The sequence below is a fragment of the Branchiostoma lanceolatum genome, chromosome 6 (assembly GCF_035083965.1).
Source record: "Branchiostoma lanceolatum isolate klBraLanc5 chromosome 6, klBraLanc5.hap2, whole genome shotgun sequence".
NCBI classification, from domain to species: domain Eukaryota; kingdom Metazoa; phylum Chordata; class Leptocardii; order Amphioxiformes; family Branchiostomatidae; genus Branchiostoma; species Branchiostoma lanceolatum.
This window is the reverse complement of record NC_089727.1, coordinates 17,808,665-17,832,079: the sequence shown is the minus strand read 5'-3', so window position 1 is coordinate 17,832,079 and position 23,415 is coordinate 17,808,665. Positions and strand designations below refer to the sequence as shown.

General features: G+C 40.3%; 1 protein-coding gene across 7 annotated transcripts in view; it reads left to right on the top strand.

Annotated features, from left to right (window-relative positions):
• The first annotated feature begins 1,404 nt into the window (after positions 1-1,404).
• LOC136437434 (UDP-N-acetylglucosamine--peptide N-acetylglucosaminyltransferase 110 kDa subunit-like) overlaps positions 1,405-23,415 on the top strand; it is a 38,927-nt gene continuing 16,916 nt past the window's right edge. For 2 of the 7 annotated variants that reach the window (XM_066432041.1, XM_066432040.1), the window contains exons 1-5: positions 1,405-1,539; positions 1,810-1,960; positions 17,141-17,393; positions 19,808-19,876; positions 22,809-22,925. In XM_066432041.1, the coding sequence (XP_066288138.1) occupies positions 1,497-1,539; positions 1,810-1,960; positions 17,141-17,393; positions 19,808-19,876; positions 22,809-22,925 (633 nt within the window). In that variant the 5' untranslated portion in view covers positions 1,405-1,496. Of the gene's footprint in view, positions 1,540-1,809; positions 1,961-11,511; positions 11,644-14,401; positions 14,465-15,441; positions 15,784-17,140; positions 17,394-19,807; positions 19,877-22,808; positions 22,926-23,415 lie in introns of those variants that run through there. The other 5 variants (XM_066432043.1, XM_066432047.1, XM_066432046.1 and 2 more) reach the window with 5 other exon arrangements.

The following is a 23,415-nucleotide window of genomic DNA, read 5'->3' as shown; positions in this document are numbered from 1 at the left end:
AAGCCTTTTTTATCTTTATCTTTATTCGAAATTGCAACAATACAATACACAGTGGAACGCCAGGCAGACAAGCTGATGTTGCGGACCACTAACATTACAATTACACTGAATACGACAAAAGCCTTTTTTGATTTCACTATTCCTCACGATAGCTTAAGCACTTCCCTCCAAACCTGGTCAGCTCCTTTAGGCTATCCCATGGGATTTCGTAAAATATATACTTTACAAACTTAATTAAGATTAACGAAGTCTTTGAGCAGACGCTGCCAGGAAAGTATTGATATTTTCCTTCATGCCCTGTGTTGGAATCAATGGACTAAAAAAAACAGAACAGTAGCATCAGCCATAGGATAGATAGAATGGGCCCTCATGCACAGGATAGGCACTGCATGTAATAAAGCAACATAACTAAAATATTAATATGATATTATTAATATAACAACCTTCCCTTTATCCGTCTTCTTAATGTCTTGGGGATTTTTATCTCCTCCTTTGGATAACATAACCCGAATCCCATGATTTAGACATCATATTGGACGAGTGCTTGGGCATAAATGGCAAGTGGTTTTTAACCTTATCGCTGCTGCCTAACTCTATAACCAATACAAATCTGGTGAAACGGCTGACTTGATGGTTAGTAAAAACATGGGGTACCTATGTTACAGCAAGGTGGTTACAGACTTACCCAAGGGAGGTCGACTCAAGGGAAAGCAAGTGTTGCGAAATTGCAGATTTTAGGCACCTTTCTTTAGGCACCAGCATCCAGTTCTCCTAAGGCTCTTAAAATGTAGGCCAGGTTGTTACAGTAGATTCCCAATGTTCGACAATAATTGAGCAAGAAAGAGAGAAGAGTTTTACACAGATCTCTGCAAGTTTGAAAATTTTCGCGGGAAAAACTCATGGAATCATGACGTCACCTGGCCTCATGTAGGCCACGTGACCTTCCTACCCTTCCTCCGAATTTGCCCTTCGGGAAACGAACCGCCCGGTTTTATCAGAAAATTCAAACATTTACCCATGAAAAAGGGACTTCTTGTCACTCTACAGATTCTAGGAAAAGAGAAGATTTGCATAATTCTAAAAATACTGAATAATAACGCGCGATAAATTTGCATGATAATGAACAAATAGCCCCTAAAAATGGATACAGCCTAAGCTACAGAGCAAGGGCGATTAGCATCATCACATATTCGTGGATGCTATATATCCATCCGCATAATATAATTTATTCTTGGATTTTTAAGAATTAGGATCATTTTTGTAGAGTTATTGCATGAAAATTGATAACATATTTATATATGCAGATATTGTGAGGAAGAATTCACGAAAAATTGTTGAGGAAGGATATATTTTCAGTAGAAGACCTACTTTTCGTGCGGACTAATTTATGCAAAGCAGCGTAAACCAGGCGGCTGTGTTGTGTTCTACCTTCTCGAGAGTTCAGGCCGGTGGGCAGAGTCTGGACCAGCAAATTTCACACGTTTTCAACCCAAAATATGCCGGAAATGACAGCAGCGGAAGCCAAGCTAGATCCCACAGGTTAGTATATTTTTTCTAGTCCGCTTTAGATTACATAACTCGTAGTTTCCGGTGCCTGAAAGTTGTCCAAAGTTCGAACCGGTCATCACTCGGGGGCCCGACATGATGAAAATTTGAAAGGGGAGAACAATGACGTCCGAGGTGATATTTTCGGGCCCGAAAATAAATTTCTAGTGACGACACTGCCTGATAGGAACTGCGCAGAAACCTTTTTCACAAATCTACGAGCGGACTTTGACTCGCCCGTCCGTTCTATCTCGATGTCTGCAGGGTTGGCAGAGCTGGCCCACCAAGAGTACCAGGCCGGGGACTACGAAGCCGCCGAACGGCACTGCATGCAGCTTTGGCGGCAGGAACCCGACAATACCGGCTGTCTACTACTCCTCTCATCGATCCACTTCCAGTGCCAGAGACTAGATAGGTAAGACACCTCTTTTTATTTATATTTGACGAAAAATCTGAGAGAAATCCGCGCGCAAATGCGACAATGCGTTGAGAACTGGCTCTGTTGGATATCGCCCCCCTCCCCACCATCTCTGAAATTCTTTTACCCTACGTTGTTGTACAGTTTGATATATGTTTTAAAATCGTTATTGAAGCGTATGCTTGCAAATGTTCTAGCTGGTAAGTAATTTTTTGTGTCTATAGACTTTGTGCATACTTAGATATTATCATTTATGTAAAGTATATCATGTATGTGTGTATTAGTATTACTTTGTTACTGTTAGATCAAAGAGGAAATGACGTATATACTGACGATGTTACCAGACCGCCTATCTTGCTTACATCATTGTGGTGTTGACATCTTAAATAGCTCTTACCCAACCTTTAAAGTGTGACGGTAAAAACAACGTCATACATAAGTTCAGTCATTGATTTAACTTCTGATTGTTGTGAAATTATCGCTTGATACTATTTTGGGCATAATTTGCATCTCTCAAGTTCAGTGTAATTTCCACATAGCAGTATTATTGATGTTTATTTCTGAATGCTCTAGCATGAGTATAAAACTACCAATATGTTAAAACTTAAATGCTTTAAAAGGGTAAGAATTGTGAAACAGAATGTTTTGAAATAGTAAAAATTCGTGAAAAATTATGTCATAATGTTGGCTGTTTTGTACTCTTGCTATTTTAAAGCTTTCAGAAATACTGAAACGCTCATTGCTGTGTGAAACACAAGCTAGCTTATACCAATGTACAGCCAAAAAAAAAACATATTTTAGGGCATACACAGATGTGTTATTAGGTATTCAATTTATGTCTATTTTTGTACAGATTGGTGTTTTATTTTTAGTGTACACAATAACATTTGCTATGTGTGAGACCAATTGTGTCTCAAAGGTGCATTCATTGATGGTGCAATGCATTTCAAAATTACATCAAGACAAAAGATTGGTACCAACCAAGAGCCATTGTATTCAAGATGATGATATTTTAAGATGATTGTTCTATGATATGATTGCTACAATACTGTGCAACTGTTAATGAAGTGATGGGTGATGGACTCGACCAAGAACAGAAGAAGAATTCTAGTCTTGGTGGTCATGGACAAAGTATCCAAGTGTGGTCAGGGTCATCTGCTCACAGTTTTTGAAGTCCCATATCGGTTTTAATTGCTGCAAAACAGTGAAACCATGGGGGTAAATCTCTAACAGAGCTTGAGGACTATACAAAGAAGCCAGCATTGGACAGAAAATGCACTGGACCAATGGAAGTTAGCATGCTTGTTTAAGATGTGATCATGTTATTTTTACAGTTTTAGAAGTTTTTAATGACGTGTAGTCTGTAAGAAAAGACGCAATTCAGCCTGGGGCTGCAATGTTCTTTTAAATGTCAATAAACCATTCATTCATTCATTCATGTATGGCTGCTAACACAAGTCAGAAAAAGGTTTACAAGCAACCTGGCTACCGTTTTCCTTAGCAGTCCTAAAATGAAAATAGAAATACTGGATCAATCCCAGCATTCCTGCACAGGAGGCTCCAGCTGATGGAAGGTCAACCAGGCCATAAGGTCACACATGGCACAGAGTAAAAGAGTCAGAATCTAGATGATTTGCATACGTTTTTGTGGAAAACACACATGTGTATCCCCTTGACCATTGTTTAATGAGATGTAACAAGAGAGTATATTTCGTCATCTTTCTTTTGAACTAGGATGTTGTGGAATTAAGTGCATAAAGAATGTATTAGCCAATGGTAACTGAGTTAGTACTAATAGTTGAGTTGAAGGACAGCTGGATTTTGATGTCTATCAAAGAATATCACATGTCTTGTATTGCAAAATCTACAAGATGGAAAATTATATTATAAACTGTAGTAGAAAGATATGTGTATTCCCTTGACCATTCCAAAATGGAGTTTGTGCAACAAGAGAATACATTCCTTCATCTTTCTTTGGAATTGGGATGTTATGATATGGAGTTAAGTATATAAAGAATGTATAAGCCAATGGTAACTGAGTTAGTAAAGAGTAGTTAAAGGACACAGCTGAATTTTGATGTCAGTCAAAGTATGTCACCAATGTTGTACTGCTATGGGGAAAAATCTATAAGATGGAAAAATCTATTATTAAACTGTAGGAAAGATGATCTATCAATTCATGGAATATAGAATGAGGTCAGAGGCGATTATGGACGTATCAGATTAGATGGGATTACCTAATCTCCAAGCAGCTGTTGGGAAGCAAAATAGTTAAGTTTTCCTTGATGCCCATTTCTGTTGCAAACTGTATCCAGTTTGTAACAGAAACAGTAAAATGTATTCCAACATCTGCTTGGAGATCAGTGATTATCCTCTGTCTGATAGAACAGAACTTTGTAGAAATATATTTGAAAGAAGAAAAGATTATCCCAAGAATAGGAGCAAGTACTTGTTTTCAAAGATGCTGAACTAAAAAGCTGGAGAAAAAGATGTGATCACATATTTACAAGGAAAGGTTTCATTCATGTGTGTTGCCTACTTTTCCAGTCCGGCAACTTACTCTCACCTCTCAAATAAACGTACCGGTACGTTTATTTTTTTTCGCCAATAGTTCCACCCTGTACTTTCTTATTCTAGACGGTACGTTTATCATTTTTTGAAAAATTGAGGCTTTGCAAACCAGGAATCCCTCTAAAATCGAAAGTTAAGGTTTTTCTGCCCATATTTCCCCGGTATTTTTGCTCGTAATTCGCTATTTTTCGGCCTACCGGCGTTGATTTTCTCGCCGCTTTGACGGCCTTGTGAAAAGTGTCCTGGCGGCACTCATTACATATCGGTCGATATCGCTATGACGCTACAAAGTAAACCGGGAAATAAGACGCGACATTGACATTTTAAAATACAATTTTCATATAAATAACTTTGATAGTCTCTGTTTACATCGTAAACCAAAGCACGCTGATCAAAAACGTGTGGAGTACGGTGCTCGCCTACACAGGGAATAATAATTTCCTGACCACTATATCCGTAGTATCGGCAGCGCGGCGGAAGAAGTATTTGTTCGCAGAAGACATGTAACACGTTAAAACAACAATCATAACTTAACTTCCCTTGTGATATGTGTTTTGAGGCCACAAAATCTCTAAAACGGCAGAAATATGTCCGATATGATTCGGTAAACAACAGCGCGAAATCGCGAAACACGGCCGCCACTCTCAGGCATGGCGACAGTAAAACTAGCAGCATATTGCGTAGTGCGGATACCGATCTTTAAAATGATACCGTAAACGCATGGAAATATTATATTTTTTGGGCAACGATAGACACACAGCGCCATATTTATTTTCAGAGGGTTCATTTTTTTAAATAATCGTAAGATTTTCCCAGTTTTGGCGGTTCATCGCGGGTTTCTAGTGTCAACACGTAATGGGTAACTTCTTAGTATGTGCGGTCTGTGACGTTGAGCTACTTTTACAGTCGATCTCTATTCAATATTGTGGGATTTACCGCGGGAACTCGAAATCCGAGCGTCTCACTTTGTTTTCGACGCTATGGAGCAAAAGTTTATAGACATATTTCTTCTGTGGAAGGACTGTGTTCATATTTGTGTTTTTTTGTGGTTGATGTCTTAAGAAAATATGATCAGGTACATTTAACTTTTAAAAGTACTCTGATGATTTTTGTTATATGTCACTGATTGTCAGTCATAATAAAATGATACAACAATTTTCTTTGATCACTTGCTTCAAGTTCCAAGTAGAAAAAGCATGTATCATGTACATTTTTACTTGTTGAATTTGAAAGCACCGTGGCCCCCGGTTAGGGGTCATAGCGGGGAACCTATGCCCAATTTTTCAATATTACTATTATATTTTACGAAGAGGCGAGGAAGATCATCATGATTTGAACAAGCTATGGACAGTTATTCTGTTCAATATCTATATACTTAATAGGTATGGCATAATTGACTAAATATAAGTTACCTACCTGCTTATTATCTTATTTCCCTCTGACAGTGACAGTTGTACATGTATGGACACAGTTTACCTAGCCTCGACTGTCGATTTTTGAAATTTTCCGGGGGGTACTTTTATTCCAGGGGGTACTTATATTACATTTTGAAAATTTGTCCGGGGGGTACTTCTATTCCAGGGGGTACTTCTATTTGAGAGGTGAGAGTAGTCTATGTTTTCAGTGTGTGTGTGTCTGTGTGTGTTTGGGTCAAGGTGAGTTTTTGTATATGTTTGAATGCACTGTCAGTAGAGTGACAGGAAGTAAAGGTTAGTTGACTGCAATGGTCAAGCTTGCCAGAGTGGCAGGAAGTGCAGGTCAGAGGAGGTAGAACTTAAGATGAATCTGATATTTTTACATGTGGAATGATGAAAGAATTGTTGAATTTATTTAAAAGTGATTGTTATCACTAAAAACGGTTTGTAAACATGTTACTTTTATTAAAGTCAAGTATAGTTCATGGTTGAATCATCATCTTGTGTGATGAAATGCATTTACAACTTTACCAACCAGTACCTGCGTCACTCAAACAGATGGAAGAGCAGTAGCTGGATAAATGAGTACATGTATTTTTAGATAATAGATAGTATGTCACTACGTGTATACATTTATACACAAATGCCACTATGCATCTTCTGAATATTGTACTGTAGTACTAGTATTTGGTAAGTGGTAACTGGGACAGTGTAAATAACTAACCAACCTGTTATATGCAGGCTTCACGTCAAATTATTGCATTTGAAATATATAGATATCAATTGCATTGGTTAGGTTCTTATTTTATCCACTTGTTTTATATTACTATAATTATTGTTTCTTTCACTGTGACTTTGTGTTTTAACTGTTTTCACAGTCACCTCTGTACCCTGAACTTATCATCATCACCGTGAAAAAAAACTTGTTATTTATGATTCCTTCACACATCCCTCTGTAAGTCACTTGCTGCTGCCCTGAAGTTAAAGTTCAGTGAAAATGTCCATTTTCCTTACACCGTGAAATTTTGCTACCGTGAAGATACCGGGTTAAGTGAATTACAGCACTGTTTGTGTCATCTTCAAAGATATTCAAATTCACAAACTGGCTTATAGAACACCGTCGCCAATAGCATGTTGATTGTTGGGGGGTGTTCATTGGTCCATTGTGTAAATCACATCAATCTCAGTGTAACTGGATTAAACCTTCATGCTCTTTTGAATACATTCAAATTTGGTGCATAAATGAGCAAATAAGTGTGGTTTGTATTAACACAGTGTCTGTAGGATTTATCATAGAGACAATCACAATGGATGATTAGCAGAAATGCTACTGTGTGGGTTCCAGGTGTAATTATAGCACCAGTCACCTTCATCGACATTCTACAGACATTTTAATTTGTGTAGGTGGTATAATGAAAAGACCGATAATTGAATGTATTCTTTTGTCGTCACATATTCCTTGTGATAGCCTGTGTGCTCTTGTAATAAAGCCAGCGTGCACAAAGAAAACTGCCATTTTATGCAGAGATATGATGAACGATGGCTAGATTAGCTTCATATTTGATGGAGTACATACTAGTTAATTACCAACATTATTGCTCGAGGTCGTAAACCAAAAAGGAATAGACAATTCTGATTTGACTTTGAGGTATTTTTATTATCTTACAGTTTGGTTACTATTATGTCACTTATCTTGTATAAATGTATTGTATTTTTTTTACAATGGAAACCAAGCCAGAAGATTTAAAAAAAAAACAAGTTTGAATAGTATTGCATGGCTTGAAATATACTTTTTCTGTTAAATTTGTAATTCATTGAAACTAGCTTGTAAGAAACTTTATTTGTCGGCAAAAGTTGCGTTATAATTGCTGTTTCAGCTTGATATTCTGAGCCCAGCATTGTACTTTAAAAAATGTCATATTTACTACAACATTCCTACAGCTTTGATTTAAAGCTGATGAGGAAATTAGTTTAGTTTGTTTCCTTTCCCTTTTCTGCTTATGTTTTATCACTAATGTAGGCATCTATATTCATGTTCAACATTTTTTCAATATTTATAGTCTTCAGTGTTATAACAGATATCCTGTTACATGGATACAATTTTACTTTTTGATGAGATGATGTCATCTCCAAGCAGATGTTAGGAGTCAGAAGTGTGATGTTTTCCTAGCTGCCCTGTTATCAACAGCCTCCCTAACAGTAACAGCAGTTTGTAACAGAAGCAGGCAGCTCGGAAAATATCACGATTTAGCCATCCAACATCTGCTTCGAGATTAGACATGATATAACACATAAGCAGGACCTCTACTACTGTTCATTCTATAGACAAAGTCTATAGTATAAGTAGCGTTACTACTTCTGTCCTACTCGAAGCTTTAGGCTTTTTAGGTAGCTGATAGTGCAATTCGGCTTCTCTGAGGTTCACTTTTGACTGCCAAGCACACCAGGTCACCCCTTGTTTTCTCAACTTTGATATAATGTTTAGAATAGATACTTTTTGTACAATCTCAAGAGTATAAACCAGGTCTAATTGTAATGGTAAATGTGCACAGGAAAAAACCTTATGTGATAACAGGGTCAGGAGGTCAACATTCCTCCTCCTGGCGCTAGAGAATGTTTTCTGAGAAGTGAGGTCAAGCCGGGCTCCTTGAAAGGCTTGCAAGCTTTTGCAGCTTCCTACGAGAAGCAAACACCGCAAGGAGCTCTTCCAGATTCTCCAGAACGTTCTTAAGGTCCAAGGAATGTAAACAAGTTGATAGTAGAAACGTCACTGTAGTGGACCATTTTAGTTGAGTGTGGCGTTTTATCGCTGTTGATCGCAGGGCTCACAGAAGTCTGCCTGTGGGACATGTTATCCTCACTGCTGGAAAAATGTATGTACACAGTACTGTACCATATGTGTTTATAGTACAACATTCACCCAGTGCAATCTACATGTCTTGTATGAGTTGTCATTTTGACTAACTGTACTTCTTTTTCTTTCCGGCTGACCTCAGACTGAGGGCAAAGCATGACATTTTTTTTGTTAGCTAGCTAGTAGTTGTGCAATGGGACTTTGCTACTGCTCACATATTTATTGTTCTTGGGTTCTTTTATGTGCAGAGGTTTGATGCTTGAAGATAAGGCCCGAAGCTCCCTCATACACTGTTTTATGTACAGTCGCCATACAGTCCTCAATTTTGCCTTGCACAGTAATTATATCTGTACAAAAATCTATCCCTTGAAGATGTAAGTAAAGCCACCAACTATATGATAATTTTCAGTTTGTCAGCTGATTGGTCTTGAATTTATTTATTCATTAATCTTTAGGGCAGTCCCTTTAGTTAACTGAGTAACTGATTTCCAAGGGAGCCCTAACAAAATACTTTATTTTGTAATCTTTTAATAGTATCCCAAAAGCCAACAGCTGCAAAATTTGTTTTACAGTTGAATGTGCCTGAGCAAGAGTGATTTTAGGAAGGTATTGTTTTGAGAGGTCTGGTGTATCATATTTTTAGCTCGGGCTGTTGTTCACAGGCACAGCTGCAGATGGAGATAGCTCCGAAAGGAAATATCAACCGCAACAGATACGGGCTAAGGGGAATGGATCCGGTCAATATTTACATAAGGAATTTTGTTTATTAGGAGATATTTTTTTGCCGTCAGCTGGTTGTGCTGTGTAAAATATGGTTGGGAAATAGATTCTTATAAAAAGAAAAATGATTTTGGAGTCCTGGGGTGTAAAATATTATGGTAGGTACCTTGCATTGATCTCTGTAGGGTATAGAAAAGCACATGAAAAAATATCAACATATTTAAAAGAGAAAACCAGAGTTGACTGCTTGCTACATTGTAGGAATTAGCCATACAAAGCCATTGGAGCTTGAACATTGCCAGGGTACTATGGAATACTGGGTGTGTGTTGTAAATTGTTATCACTATAGACTGCTTGGCTTAGTGAGTTAGGGATTTTGTGCGAAACCAATCAGAAAGCCTCCTGGATTACCTAACTGCAAGGCCACACCCGCTTAAAGGAAAGAAACGGCAAAGGCACTTTGAAAGTTGTTGCTGTAGGGAAAATTACTGGAGATGATGTTCCTTGCGAGGTTAGGAGGATATCTGTCATCACTAACTTGTGAAGTGTATGGTAGATCACAGAGTTAGGCAGATTGTTACAAGTGGGGCCTCAAAGGGGTGGGCTCATTGTGTGGTCTAGCATTTAGTAAAAGACATTGGCTATAGGGTTTAAATTTCCCCATCAGACTTTATTAAGAAAAAAAGGAATAAAAGTCTGAGAATCCTCGTTTTTAAAATGAGTTCCTAACTTAGCTTCAAAACGGCTTTGGATCGTAGGAAGAGGAACCAGTATTTAACTTGGTTATCATTCAGAAGTTATGTAGTTAGGTAGGTGATGTTTTATTCTTCAATTATTTCCCAGTACTGCTTAATTTAGTGGTAGCTCTACACAGATCAAAGTCCTGTACATTTTGTATCTTGACCGTTTTTGTATTCATGGAGCTTTTTGAAAGCGTTTGCCTTGGTAGTTAAAGGAATGAAACAAAACCCTGCAAGGCTGATCTCAGAACTTCTGTTAAGAGTAATTTGCTTCAACTAACAATGACATCATTGTACAACCATAGGTGTTCAAAATTCTGTCAATATTGAATCTCGTACAACCAGCCAAAAGAAATGTTATAAATCCTTCATTCATAAGGATATTATATTGTTGTGTGGGAAGACTGGACAATAGAAGCAAATGGTAGACTCTACTTTAGGAAAAGGCCTTCAAACACCTTTGAATTCTATGAATACAAGTGACTCAGCAAATATTCTGGTCCAACTAAGCAGAATTTACTGGTAGGGTGAGTGCACGGCATGTTTACAGACCACTTCAGTGTAAGGGAAGTGTGCTAACCTTTGATATAGTACCTGTACGCCAAGATATCTTTATTGGTCAGTGAACGTTCAAGAGAACGTGACAGAAATGTTTTTATCCTCCTTCTCTTTTCCATAAAATGTGGAGGGTAGAAGTAGCTCAATAGATTTAGCTGCTAGCCTATCCTTTGCATGATTTAGATAAAAGGATGTAATTTTCTAAAGGATGTTAATCAACATGTTGTAAATACAGTTCATTGAAGTCAACTCTTTTGTAAAGCCATCAGCTAGGTTTTAGTGTTTTATGTATGTTAGTTTGAAAGAGAATGCAAATTTGTCCGAGATACGTGTTACTGGCGGTGGATATTGAGTCCCCTTATTGCGAGGTCTTCCCAATTACCTGTACCCCCGCGGTAATGAAAATTGCATAATTCATGACGCCTGCAGCTGGTGAATATCGTAGTGACGTGGGAGGGCGCGTACGTGACAAAGAAAAACGTGGCAACAGACACGGTTGTTTTTGTCTGCCGCTGGGGCCCACGCAATCTCATAGGCGCACATTTGGCGTCAGCCGGGGCAGTGTCAGAAGTCGTTTCTACATCGCATCTGCGACTTGAGTGTTTACGTGGGCGGGATCTGATATCGTTGACGGAGTACAAACAGTTTGTGGCCGCCCCCCAGAAATACCTAGGGTAATTACCTCGGCCCTCCAGCTGTCGCAGGTGTGTAGCATAGAATGAGGAGAAACTGGTTGAGCCAGGACAAGTCTTAGCCCTCCCGTCTTAAGAGTGAGACTTAGAAGACACATTCTTCTGAGCTCTTCACCATGTACTATTCCAGGTATGTATAACATTGGGCAAGTTTCGAGTACTGAAAACTAAACATGTACTATGATGTACCTTGCAACCGGCAGTGTTAGTGACTTGAGTTTGACTGAAATGTTCAGTCAAGTGCGAAAAGTTACTACGTAACTAGAATGTTCTCATTGGAAAGATAGGTTGTTCGCTTTGATATCGATTCCCATTGAAATTGATCAGACACTCTGGCACTCGGTACTTGTTGAAAATGTGTGGTCGTGACGTGACGTTCATACTTGCGCCTTTTTAAGTACTGCAGTGCAAGACTATTGTTAGACAAAGCCGTTGCATAATCCCCTCAGAATGTTGCATAATCCCCTCAGAAGCTATCGTTCTTTTGTTCCATGTCCATGTAACCAATGCTCCGAGTAGCATGGCTCTCTTATGTAGAGTCATTCATTTAACAACTACGAAACCGTACTTGTGACAGAAATGACTTGAAATTTATTGGTAAGGTAAGGAACACCATTTAAAGTTTAAGGTTGCCTTTTTAGACTCTTATCCACAAGTTGCAGTCAAGGTCAAAGCTCTTTAGTTTCATTAGCGTTGAGTTTTGTTGTGCATACTCTATGAATAGTTGAATTGGCTAACTCGAGCAGGGAGAGAACATTCTGTAAGAACTGTTACCAAACTGCTGTATGTTCAACATATTCAAAGAATGGTGGAACTGGAAGTGGTTCCTGCAAACCAGACTTATGTGTATAATTCACCACAATTATTATGTCGTGTAGCCAGGATTTAAAAAATCGTTACAGTTCCCGGTGACTTAATTTTGCTACGAGTATTCATGGTACAGCAAGGTGGAAGGGGCACGCAGTAGACAAAATACACGTTCCTAATGCAAAAACACGTAAACCACCGTGAATGGTAAACCACATCTAAAGTAAGCGATATCTTAGTGCTATACATTCCTAGACAAACCATTCAGTCTACTATTTAGACTATTAGGACCAGGAGAGGTTCAAGTGCACATATCACCTGTCTACGACGACTACGAGTAGTCAAGATGTTCCTAATACTGAAACTTGAAGACTGGCTATGACCGCCTTTGTGTTGATTATGTGCATGTTACTTCCACTCAAGTACACATGAGATAGAAAATGTGTATTCCATTCGCTTGTTCCTGTCATGCTGTGAGGGCAGTGACTTCCATTTCCAACAGCTGGCCTTACTTTGCAAATTGCATATGTATGCTTTCGCAGTGAGTCATAACTCCCCGCTCAGTCCAAGAATTAGGAATTCTGAGAAAGCTACACATGGACTTAATGTGGACTCTAAGCTTGTAAGTTTCCGGCTTTGACCCAGAGGATACAAGTTACTGACGCAATTTCTTGGTAAATCATAACGGTAGTGACTTGACATAAAGTCAGTGGATATTATGTTATATTTTTTCCTTGTAGAATAGGACACTCTAAATCCCCACCCCCCTATGAAAAGGTGTGGAATGATTTGAAGTGAGGTAGTGTAACTGTGGTTGTGTGTTGTCTGGATTTAAAGGTGACAATCTGCGTGGACTTGCGTTAGCGGTTGTCCCCATCCCACTTGATATCGTAGTTAAGATCTCTCCTTGGGGAAGAGCAAGGTCTCTTGCTGTTGGCATGCGTCACTCTTGCATCATTGGGGCATGGGTCCTGCCAGATTGAAAGCCACAAGTGTGACGCAGATCAAAAAGAAATGTACATGTAGCTTTGAGTAGGAGGTGATGTCCTTCCTTGTGTAAAGTCCTCAGATGATATAAGAGGTTTTATCTAAAGTTAAGACACGTCAGTAGTGATCTGGAAACGAGACAGTCTACATGAGCGTAAGCTAAAGTCCTTGCTTCATTTACGCACTTGTAGTAACCTTTCATTGCAAAGGAGGATCTGTCGTTCTTCCCAGCATCCATTGCAATGCACATCCTAGATGGCCAACAAGCATGCAAACATGGAAGATTGCTGGACATGCAACAACAGCGTACGACAAAGTGGTACGCCGACGGGCATACAACGTTTTTTCGCTGGGTGTAAATCGGCCCCGCGTAGACCGGTATTTTTATGTCCGGTCGTACGCCACGTCTGTTGTTGGCCGTACGGTCACCAATCAGAAGGTCCTAATAGTTATAAAAGCATGAGTGACCCCTTATTTGATTGATGACAAATGGATAAGTTACAAGTGTAGTTGTCTGTCAGTTACCCTATATGATTAATTTTAAGAAAAAAAGATTGTCTTCCGTATAATTTGATTAGTTAAAGCTTATGCGACGTTATGTCTGCAGGAACGGAGGATAATCTGGTAAGTTGAAATCCCCTGTGCAGACCAGTGGAGCCTCCCAGATCAATCTGGCCTGTTTGAACTCTCCCCACTGCAGCTGAATGCCTTCCCCACAGTTCAATAACCAGTTTCATTTCCCCAGAGGGTACTGCATGCCAGGCAGTGTGAGGGAGAATATTCAGGGCCCCAATAGAGCTGCCCAAAATGGGCAGCCAGACCACATGGCTACTCATACATTATCTTTTGCATCATTTCCATTAGACCGGTCCACTTCGCTCCTCAGGGGGGGAGAGCTATATTTTTGATAGACATACAAATCGACATAAATCACCTTTAATGATAATTTTTCCAGCACACGTCAATGTTCGTATCATCATAATTAGCTACTCGTTAGGCTTAGAAAGACGAGTGTGCTAGTTAAGACTTCGTATGTAACGTTGATCTTACCTAAAATTGGGAAATGGAATTGTCCTAGCCTTTCAAATTAGACTTGTGTACACCAGTTGCCCCTCATTTTAACCCTGTGGTATAATGGATAGCTGGGGACTACAAAGGTGAGCGTTCGGTGGTCCTCGAGTTTTTACTTGGCAATTTTGGCCCAAGCTTTAGTGTGTGTTATGGGGGGAGATTTGTCTAGAGCATTCTGGTGTGAAATTTGTTAGATGTCTGACATGTATAATTTCGGCAGCTGGAACGGTTCAGGACCTGTTTCCATGTGTGAGTTCCTCAGTGTGTATATGAATGATATGCCCCCCTCCCCCATTCCTTTTGCTTTAGTCATATAAATGATACTGATCTTGTGTCTTCAGTTTAATTTTTAGATTTCAAAATTTGGTGACATTTTTAATTATAATGGATCCTTTGGGATATACATGTAGACAACTGACAGTGGTTATATGTTTATTCATATATTCGTCAAGACCTATAGGTATATGTACGAGTGGTTATGAAGAAACGAGAAGTTTGCTTTCCTAGTGTTTAGTGGTTATCATGGTAAAAGTAAACCTTTGTTTTAGTGAATGTAGGCCCTTCCTTTGTGCTGTAGTGGAGTGAATTCCTGTGTGAACAGGATCCTACCCAATCTGCGCCTGGTTGGGAGAGGCTTGTTTGCTCTTCCTCCACTTTTGTTTGCTCAACAGAAAGCCCAGGGCCCTGAGCCTAACTTCCTCCCTTACCCTGAAGGTCTATGGGAGTTCCTGAAATCGATCTGTGCCAGGGCGGTATCCAGTGACAGCGGGTGCATTTACAGCCCAGATTGGCTGGGAATCTATCAGCTTGGACTAGTGGAGCCTGTCCAAATGTGACCTCTGCCCAGCGCCTGCTGCCCTCTTGGCATTCCAGCCTCAGATCTCTGCAGGACTGCCCCACAGGCTTGTGAGACAATCTCGCCAGTCAATCCGGCGTGCGCTTCTTTCACATGACTACCGGGAGCGTTGACGCCGTGGCGCCATCCCGTGCCTAAAGGGCAGGACAAAGGCATTGCGCATTGCGGATCTGCACACAGATGCAGTTTCGCACGTTAAAACAAAGAGGCAGAGGGCCCAAACCAGGAGATGACAGCTGATTGATCTAACCGTGAGGACACGTTCCCCAGAGGATTGTTCATCTCTATTCAAGCTCGTATCATCCAGGCTAATAGTCGCGCAGTGTGGTTTCGGACGGTGTAATCAAGGGGTCAATCTGCAGACACCTAGCAATTACTATTTATGAAGTCCCGCAGTAAGAGAGTCCTTCCAAACGTGGTGGTGTCTGGTGGTCATCAGTGCTGCCAGCTGGAGGGGTCAGTTCCAGATTTCCTCACTTCGGACAGACTGACCAGGACTACCAGCCAACACTACCACAAACCTGGGCCTGACAGAAGGAAGCTCATGAGGTCTTGTGTCAATGTCTTTTGATGATGAATCAGACTGTGATATTTGTATCTATTGGAGATAAGAAATCTATTTCTGTTCATGGTGTGATCATGCCTCAAATGTATGGGTACAATGAAATGCCTGACAAGGAATGAAGGGTACAGGATAGACATTCTGTTTTATCTTATATAAGTGTTGTTTGGTTTGCATAAAACGCCTTTAGGCACAACACTCTGTTTTTTGTTCAGTCGGTACAAGCGGCAAAAGAACATGTGTAACTTACTGTAAGGTTTGATCCGCAAGCCATATAAGTATATACATGTGGAACTTGAAGTGTATCGACACCACATGTTTTACATTTATACGTCTTATTTTAGAAAATGATTGAGAATTTTGGCTTGTTGTACAGTGCTTCTTACGCGGTTATCTTCTTTGGTAGGACGGGTGGACCTTGGGAGCTATGTTGCCCGAATTGTTTGCCTTTCGAGTTCAAATTCACTGGGCTTTATTTTTGGAGCGGCAGAGGCACTGCTAACATCTGATATGCCCTAGGTAAAGCCATGACGCACATGGGTGCTGGATAGAGGTTTCCACATCACACCAGGATGTGGGGGATGATGTTGCAATAGAATACTGTTCTACTGTGGTTATATAATATATACATTTTACGTGTATTTTGCAAATTTCTGAGTATCCTGCTGGAAAACAGTATTTTGAGGTGTCTACATGTATAGCAAAAATTTCTCAAAAGTGATGTCAGTGACTTATTTCCATTAGATCATGGCAATCGTTGAGCACCATGGTGTACAACTGCTAAAATTGGATTTGTGTAACCCTTGATTTCATATTCGTAATTGCAATATGGTGCAAAATGTAAAACTAAAAGTATGATTTTAAAGAACATACATGCAAAACATAGAAAATTCGTTCTTAGTTAGATTTGTTGAGTGATATGTCATATCTTTGGTAGATAATCATTCTTTATTTAGAATAGATTTGTTTCAAGTGATCTGTCAAATTTATTGTCACTCAGTGGTCTCTCAGTGGTCTCTGCTAATTTCTCTTGCAAATTATCCTTCTTTCTTTTCGATATCATCATATTTTTCAAGCAACAAAGGTGCCTGGTTGAGACAAAGAAACGTTAACGAGTGACGAGATTTTTAACGTCAATGTATTTGTTAAGCTGTAAGTTGAGATAATCACAATTTCTTAATTACTTGTGTCTTTAATCATACATTTGCAATTTACTTACAGGCAACATTTAACTGTCTTTTTTTTTTACAGCTATGATTATGAACACCAATCTCAGCGATTGTTTGACACTGAATCTATCGTCACAGTTGATTGACGTGTGATGTCACTCTATGTTTTACGCAGGTCGGCGCACTTTAGCATGCTGGCCATCAAGCAGAATCCGATGCTCGCCGAAGCGTACTCCAACCTCGGAAACGTCTACAAGGAGAGAGGGCAGCTCCCCGAAGCGCTAGAAAACTATCGCCACGCCGTGCGGTTGAAGCCAGACTTCATCGACGGGTACATAAACTTGGCGGCGGCCCTGGTGACGGCAGGCGACATGGAAGGCGCAGTCCAGGCATACTGTCAGGCGCTGCAGTATAATCCTGTAAGTTCGGTTGGTATTGCTTCATTCCTTTTTATAGATAAGACACATAGCGACAATGCAGTTGTACACATTATTATTCGTTTCTGAAGACTTAAATTCATCTTTGGAAATATCAAAAGGTGCACTGCAGCTAGAAATTTAGGTTCACAGAAAAAGAGTTTGGATGCAAAACATTAAATGGAGTGAAATATCAGCAGTGTACGAATGTAGCATTTGCTCACATCATATTTTGTCACAATACACAAATTTAAAAGTTTTTTTTTTACACTTAAATGTAAAAAGTATGCTGTACAATGTTACTACACATATATCTAGGTGTACCCTATATAGGATCGTAAGAAATGATAAAAGAATCAGATGCAATTGTTTTAAAGGTTCATTCAAGAGTTAACTGAAGTCAATCATTAGCTTGTAGAAGTAGTTGTTACAATGCCGCCAACTTTTCTGTTTAAAAAGATAGACCTTTCAGCCAGTTTTCAGATGAACCACATTGTTATTATACTGTAAATGCGTTTATTTTTGCGGGACTTAATTTCGCAGTAGGAAAGGTTTCCTTGTGTTTTAAGTTCACGGTGGAAACAATTCCATGGTACAGAAGAAATACAAGACACATAGTCGCTGTGTCATGGTTTCGCAGTAAGAAGGAAAACAAAACCACTGCAAACGTTTCAATATTCGCCGTAGTCATTCCGATACGTGGATTCCGCTGCGACCGGACATAAACTCTCTCCACCCAGACCTTTATAGAGCCATTGAAACCATACTGTACTCTCAGAGATTGGGTTTTAATGCAAGGAGGCTACAACACACCGTACTTAGCAATGCATGGAGTTGGATAAATGGAGCGATAGCTGCCCATTGGTTAAGCCAGCGAGCCTCTCCCGGCCACAAAATCATTGCGGCAAGTCAGGGAATGCATGAAGCGATAAATATTGACGGGAACCTTGATAAGATATTGCTCGGTCGCATGATTAAGCTATGTCTACTGGGCATTAGACAAGGACAAAGAGAAGAGACTGGTTTTTCTTCATTTCTCAAAGACAAAGAAATGGGTTGGGCAGTTGAACTTCAACCATAAGGCATGATTTTTAAGTTAAAGGCATGAATCATGAAGAGCTCTGCCATTGTTTCTGTTTCTGTATCTTTATACATGCAGCTTGCTTTGACATTTATTTGTTGGACTTACAGAATGAGATGTACTTTTTTATTTTACATCAATGACATGCTAAAATAATGTCAAAATCACCTGGAAATATTCACCGTTTTATCTGCGGTTTAAGAAAGTCAAAATTTCAAAAGCATATCCAAAAACCAAGAAATTAAATAGGTTTGTCCTCGGTGTCAAGTGAAATCCATAAGACCATCAGTGGTTTGACTGGTAAAAATTACAGGCCAGGCTACACGAGTCTACCCTACTAATAAATGTTTTAAAGCGTTATGTGTCGTTCTAAGAGAGACTTGATTTTAAAGACTTGAGTAAGGACAAACGAACATGTAATTGCATTGGGAAGGCAGCATTGAAGTATTGGTAAGAAGGATCCTGATGGTTGGCATTCCTTACGCCCCTCCCCATGAAATTATAGCCTGTTGCCTAACAAAACAAGTATGCATGTTGATAAGGGTGGCAAACTGTCCGCTGACCCAAACCAGTCTGGCTTTTCTCCCAAGTACAATGGATAGCCAGGATGTTATTAGAACAGAGTCTAACATGCAAAGAGCACACATTCCTGCCAGCTAGCTGAAACAGGAATGTAGAAGATGCAACTGGAAAATGCAGTATATTCAGCTATTGACGATTTAGATATTCCATATGCTAAACTGATAGTAATAGGCCTTCTTTCAGTGAAATATTGAGAATAAGACATTATTTTTGGCATGCACTATGACTAGATTCTTTCGGTTCTTGACAATAGTTATTCCAAATTGTGTCTTTCAAAACAGAAGCTAGACAGAATAATTTCTGGAATGAATATTTTGTGACTTGCGTCGCTATTGCATTCAGTCATCTACACACAAAGTAGTCATTACAACTACTGTGAAATGCGTTAAAGTTTGCGGTGATTTAATTTCGCGGTAGGGCAAAAATGGGGTGTCCGCGGTGGTTTTCAGTTCACGGTTGAAACAAGGCGGTAGGCGGATAGAAGACAAAACAAGCATTTTCGCTTTGGTTTTCAGTTCCTGGTGAAGAGTTTACCACGAAAAACACAAGCATGAAACCGCTGCGAACTTAAATGCATTTACAGTATTAAACTGATGTCTGTGCTTGCAACAGAAGTCTAGAATTCAAAGACATTTAAAAAATTGATATTGTCTGTTGAAAAGGCATTCAGCCATTCATGAAGACGTCATTCCAAATTCTAGACTAATTGCTTTCCCTCCTCCTCCTCCCGAAATCTTAATTGAGTTACTCTTCTTCTCCGCAGGACCTGTACTGTGTGCGGAGCGACCTGGGGAACCTGCTCAAGGCCCTGGGGAGATTGGACGAGGCCAAGGTACATCCAAGCCGGCTGAGTATTAAACACTGTACCAATCATGCCCCCCACCCCACCCCAAAGGACATGCTGCCATTTCAAGTCCCTGCTATAAGCAGGGTCCTCAAAAAAAAACATACTGAAAGTCGTAATCAATTAGAAGCACGCCGATTATTAAGATAAGCCGTAGAATGCTAAATCTTTGTTAGGAAAGCACCAGAAATTTACGTTTTTAAGGTACAAATGCTACGAAATTAAGGCATTTAGTTGGGAAGAAATTATCGACTTTTTATATAAAAATTAGACACGTAAGCATTAGTAAATTACGGTATATTTTTATGTTTTTGTTTAGTAATCTGTAGAGGGAGGTTTTTTTAAAAGGGATTTTGAAATTGCGGTTTGAGTTTTTTTGTTTGGCCAAGGCAGCTGTCCTTTTGGGGTCTCTTAGCTGGTGATGTGTGTAGGAAAGCTCAAAGATTGGTTGTTCTGCCTGCTGCATGCGAGGGTGTCATTTTTTTATACCGCCACACCGGTCAAGACATTGACCGGTATGTGCACATGTATGATATCACGGCGAGCGTATGCGTAACATTGGTCGAGCTGCGTGGTTTCCCTTTCTGAACACATTCAGGATGTAGTCAAGAGAAAGATGTCACCCTGGGCTACATTTAAGCTAGACGCGCTACGTGAAATAAAAAAGAACCTCCCGAAAAACTTGCCGCGTATTTGACCGTTTTTTGGTTAGGTAAGGACCCCTTTAAATGAAGCCCAGGACTGTCTTGTATTGCGTTTATAAGAGGCCGGCTAGTCACGGGCGCTGCAACGAGCCTCGGTGTAAATGTCTAGCTGGCCGTGCGCGGTGCGTTTTATGATGTCTGGTGGCTGGATTGGTGCTACAGTCAAACTTGACTTTCTCGACCATGATTATTGGTGGATGGTAATACATCCTAATTATACTTTGTGAAAGAATGATATATATTTGTATTGAAGATCAGCGCCGTCGTCCAACCACCAGTGCGACCTTGCGCGTGCAGCGAACCCCCCGCGCGCCTTTCCAGGGCAGCTCTTTGGACATTGAGGAGATGAGGTGTCAACGACCCCCTACCCCCCACCGCCCCCCCAAGAAGGCCCATTGTTGAGGCAAGGAAACCGAGAGAGAGAAAGACCGTAAAATTAGTCTTCCTGCCAATCTGTTGAGGAAGGGAAATCACGGCAGCGATATATTGTCCCATGCAGCATGCAGTTAATCTTTGAGCTTTCGTGGTGTGTTTCCATAGCTTTTACGTTATCACTTGTACAGTCCAAACTCATTCCCAAGCAGAGAAGTGGCAAATCATCTCAAGCAAAAAATTCTCAGGAAAATTTTACATTTTCTAAGTGTTCCTTTATCTCCACAACAAACATTTTTGTCTCTTCTCCATTTCTTTTAGGCATGATTTCTGATGGAGAGATTGTCTTTCCCTGCTTCTAAAGCAGTTTGGACTTGCATTGTTTTTTCTCTCACAACAAATACTAACTACATCTCTCAATTTCTTTCCCCCTGACTTTTATATCCATGCTTTGACTAGACAAAGGTATAGAGGGGTGCGCAATAAGTGCCGCAGAAAACGAAAAGGGGAGTACCAATTGCGCCGAGAGAACTACAAGAGCGGCGTCACACCGGTCCGTGTTGTGTGGTGGGTTTGTGCAAGATCATGTTTCTACCATTTCACATCTCCCCCCAACCCCTACCCAGCGTACGGACGTAAGGATCTGTCAGAATGTATATTTATATATACATATTATATTTCATATTTTTTCTGCATGGAATGTAAAATATGATATTTCTGAAAACGTGCCTTGTTAGTGATGAGAAAGTTCGGCCCCCCCTCCCAGTCGAAAGTTATTGTATATTATACATGTGTTTGAAGAGGTACACCAATTGCTAACAATTATGAAATTGTAGGTTTTTTACATTGGTTTCAGATATTCTCACGATAATGTCTTTCTCTCGTTAACTGAATAGTTTAGAGGGATTGATTTCTTGCAGAGTGATATGCCACTTTCATTGCGCAGCGTAGACACGCGCGTTACTTCCTTATCGAAGTTAGGGCCGTTAGGTTTAGCGTAGAAGCGCGATGTCAGCAGTTGCTCTTTGTTACTTCTTAAGCCAGGACTTGCTAATGTCTTCTCTCTTCCAGGTGATGGCCGCAAAAGCAGAATTCCCTTTATTTTTCAGCTTTAAAAGTTCCTTCGGAGCGCTTTTGGAAGATGGCGGGAGACCCAGACGATAGAAAACATCAGCAGGTCTTGCGAAGGCAAAGTGGAAACAATGAGCAATGTGTACGGCGTGCGTGCGGCAACGTTGGTGCGCGATGCAGGGCATGGGGACGAATGTACAAAGTTCTACGTCATAACATCTCCAATACTTCTCCTTTTCCTTAGCTCAAGATGTATCGAGAAAAATGTTTCTAATCGAAAAAGAAAGTTAAAAGCAGTGGACTACTTTGTACATGACATGCAAGCAGCAAGCTATTGACGTGGGCAAAGGCATGTCCTTTTTCAGTGTGCAAAGCACTTGCAATTGTCTCCCAGAAAGCATATTTGTAAGTCATTTCTCTTGTTTGTCAACCAATTGTGTTGACAGTGTTTAAGTCGACGACTGGTATTTTGGAGTCGTTTTGCTGAAGCACATCACAAAGGTCATGCTGGTGCAGTCATCGCGGCGCGAGGGCACAGTGCGCGTAGGTTTGTTTGCACGTAGGCGTAGGACGTAGTCAGGTCAGGTGTGCAGATAAGCCGCAGGATAGGTAGTCGCGCGCCATCCCCGCCGAAAGTCCCCCGACTGACAATGTTATTTTCTGCCATTTCCTTCCTCCCCCTCTCTTTTGCCGTGTGTGCACGGTACGTTGTTCTACCATCTCCTCCCCTCCCCCCTCCTCCTCCTGCGGACATGCTGATCCCCACCCCCCAGGCTTGCTACCTGAAAGCCATCGAGACGCAACCCAACTTCGCCGTAGCCTGGAGCAACCTAGGCTGCGTCTTCAACGCCCAGAGTGAGATCTGGTTGGCTATTCACCATTTTGAAAAGGTAAACGACAACGTTCGCTCACAAGGAGTTGAATTTTGAGTAGAATTTAAGGGTTTAGTTTATTTGTCTCTTCTGTAGTTGACCGTATGAAAGTCACAGTGTTCTTGTTGCTGTAGAATTTTAAGATTTATTTTGTACTTCGTAGTTTGTACCTCTTGTTGCATCAATGAAGCTTCTTCTAAAATAAGCTTTGAACACCTTTGTCAAAAGCACTGCTGCAAGTTGCCATGATTTTGTTAAAAAGCTTTAGATTGAAGCCGGCCATTTAGGATATGACAAGGCACGAAATATTATGATAGATATAATTGGGGGGGGGGGGGGGGGCTGAGGGTTCAAAAACAAGGCGACTTTGTCTTTGGTTCCATTAGTATGTATTCAGCAAGGTCACCTTTTGGAATGACTCCTTTTATATGCTATGATATAGATAACATGTTTCCATTTTGATGTGTGGTTGAAAGATTGAGGCACTCGTTACAATGCCACATCATTA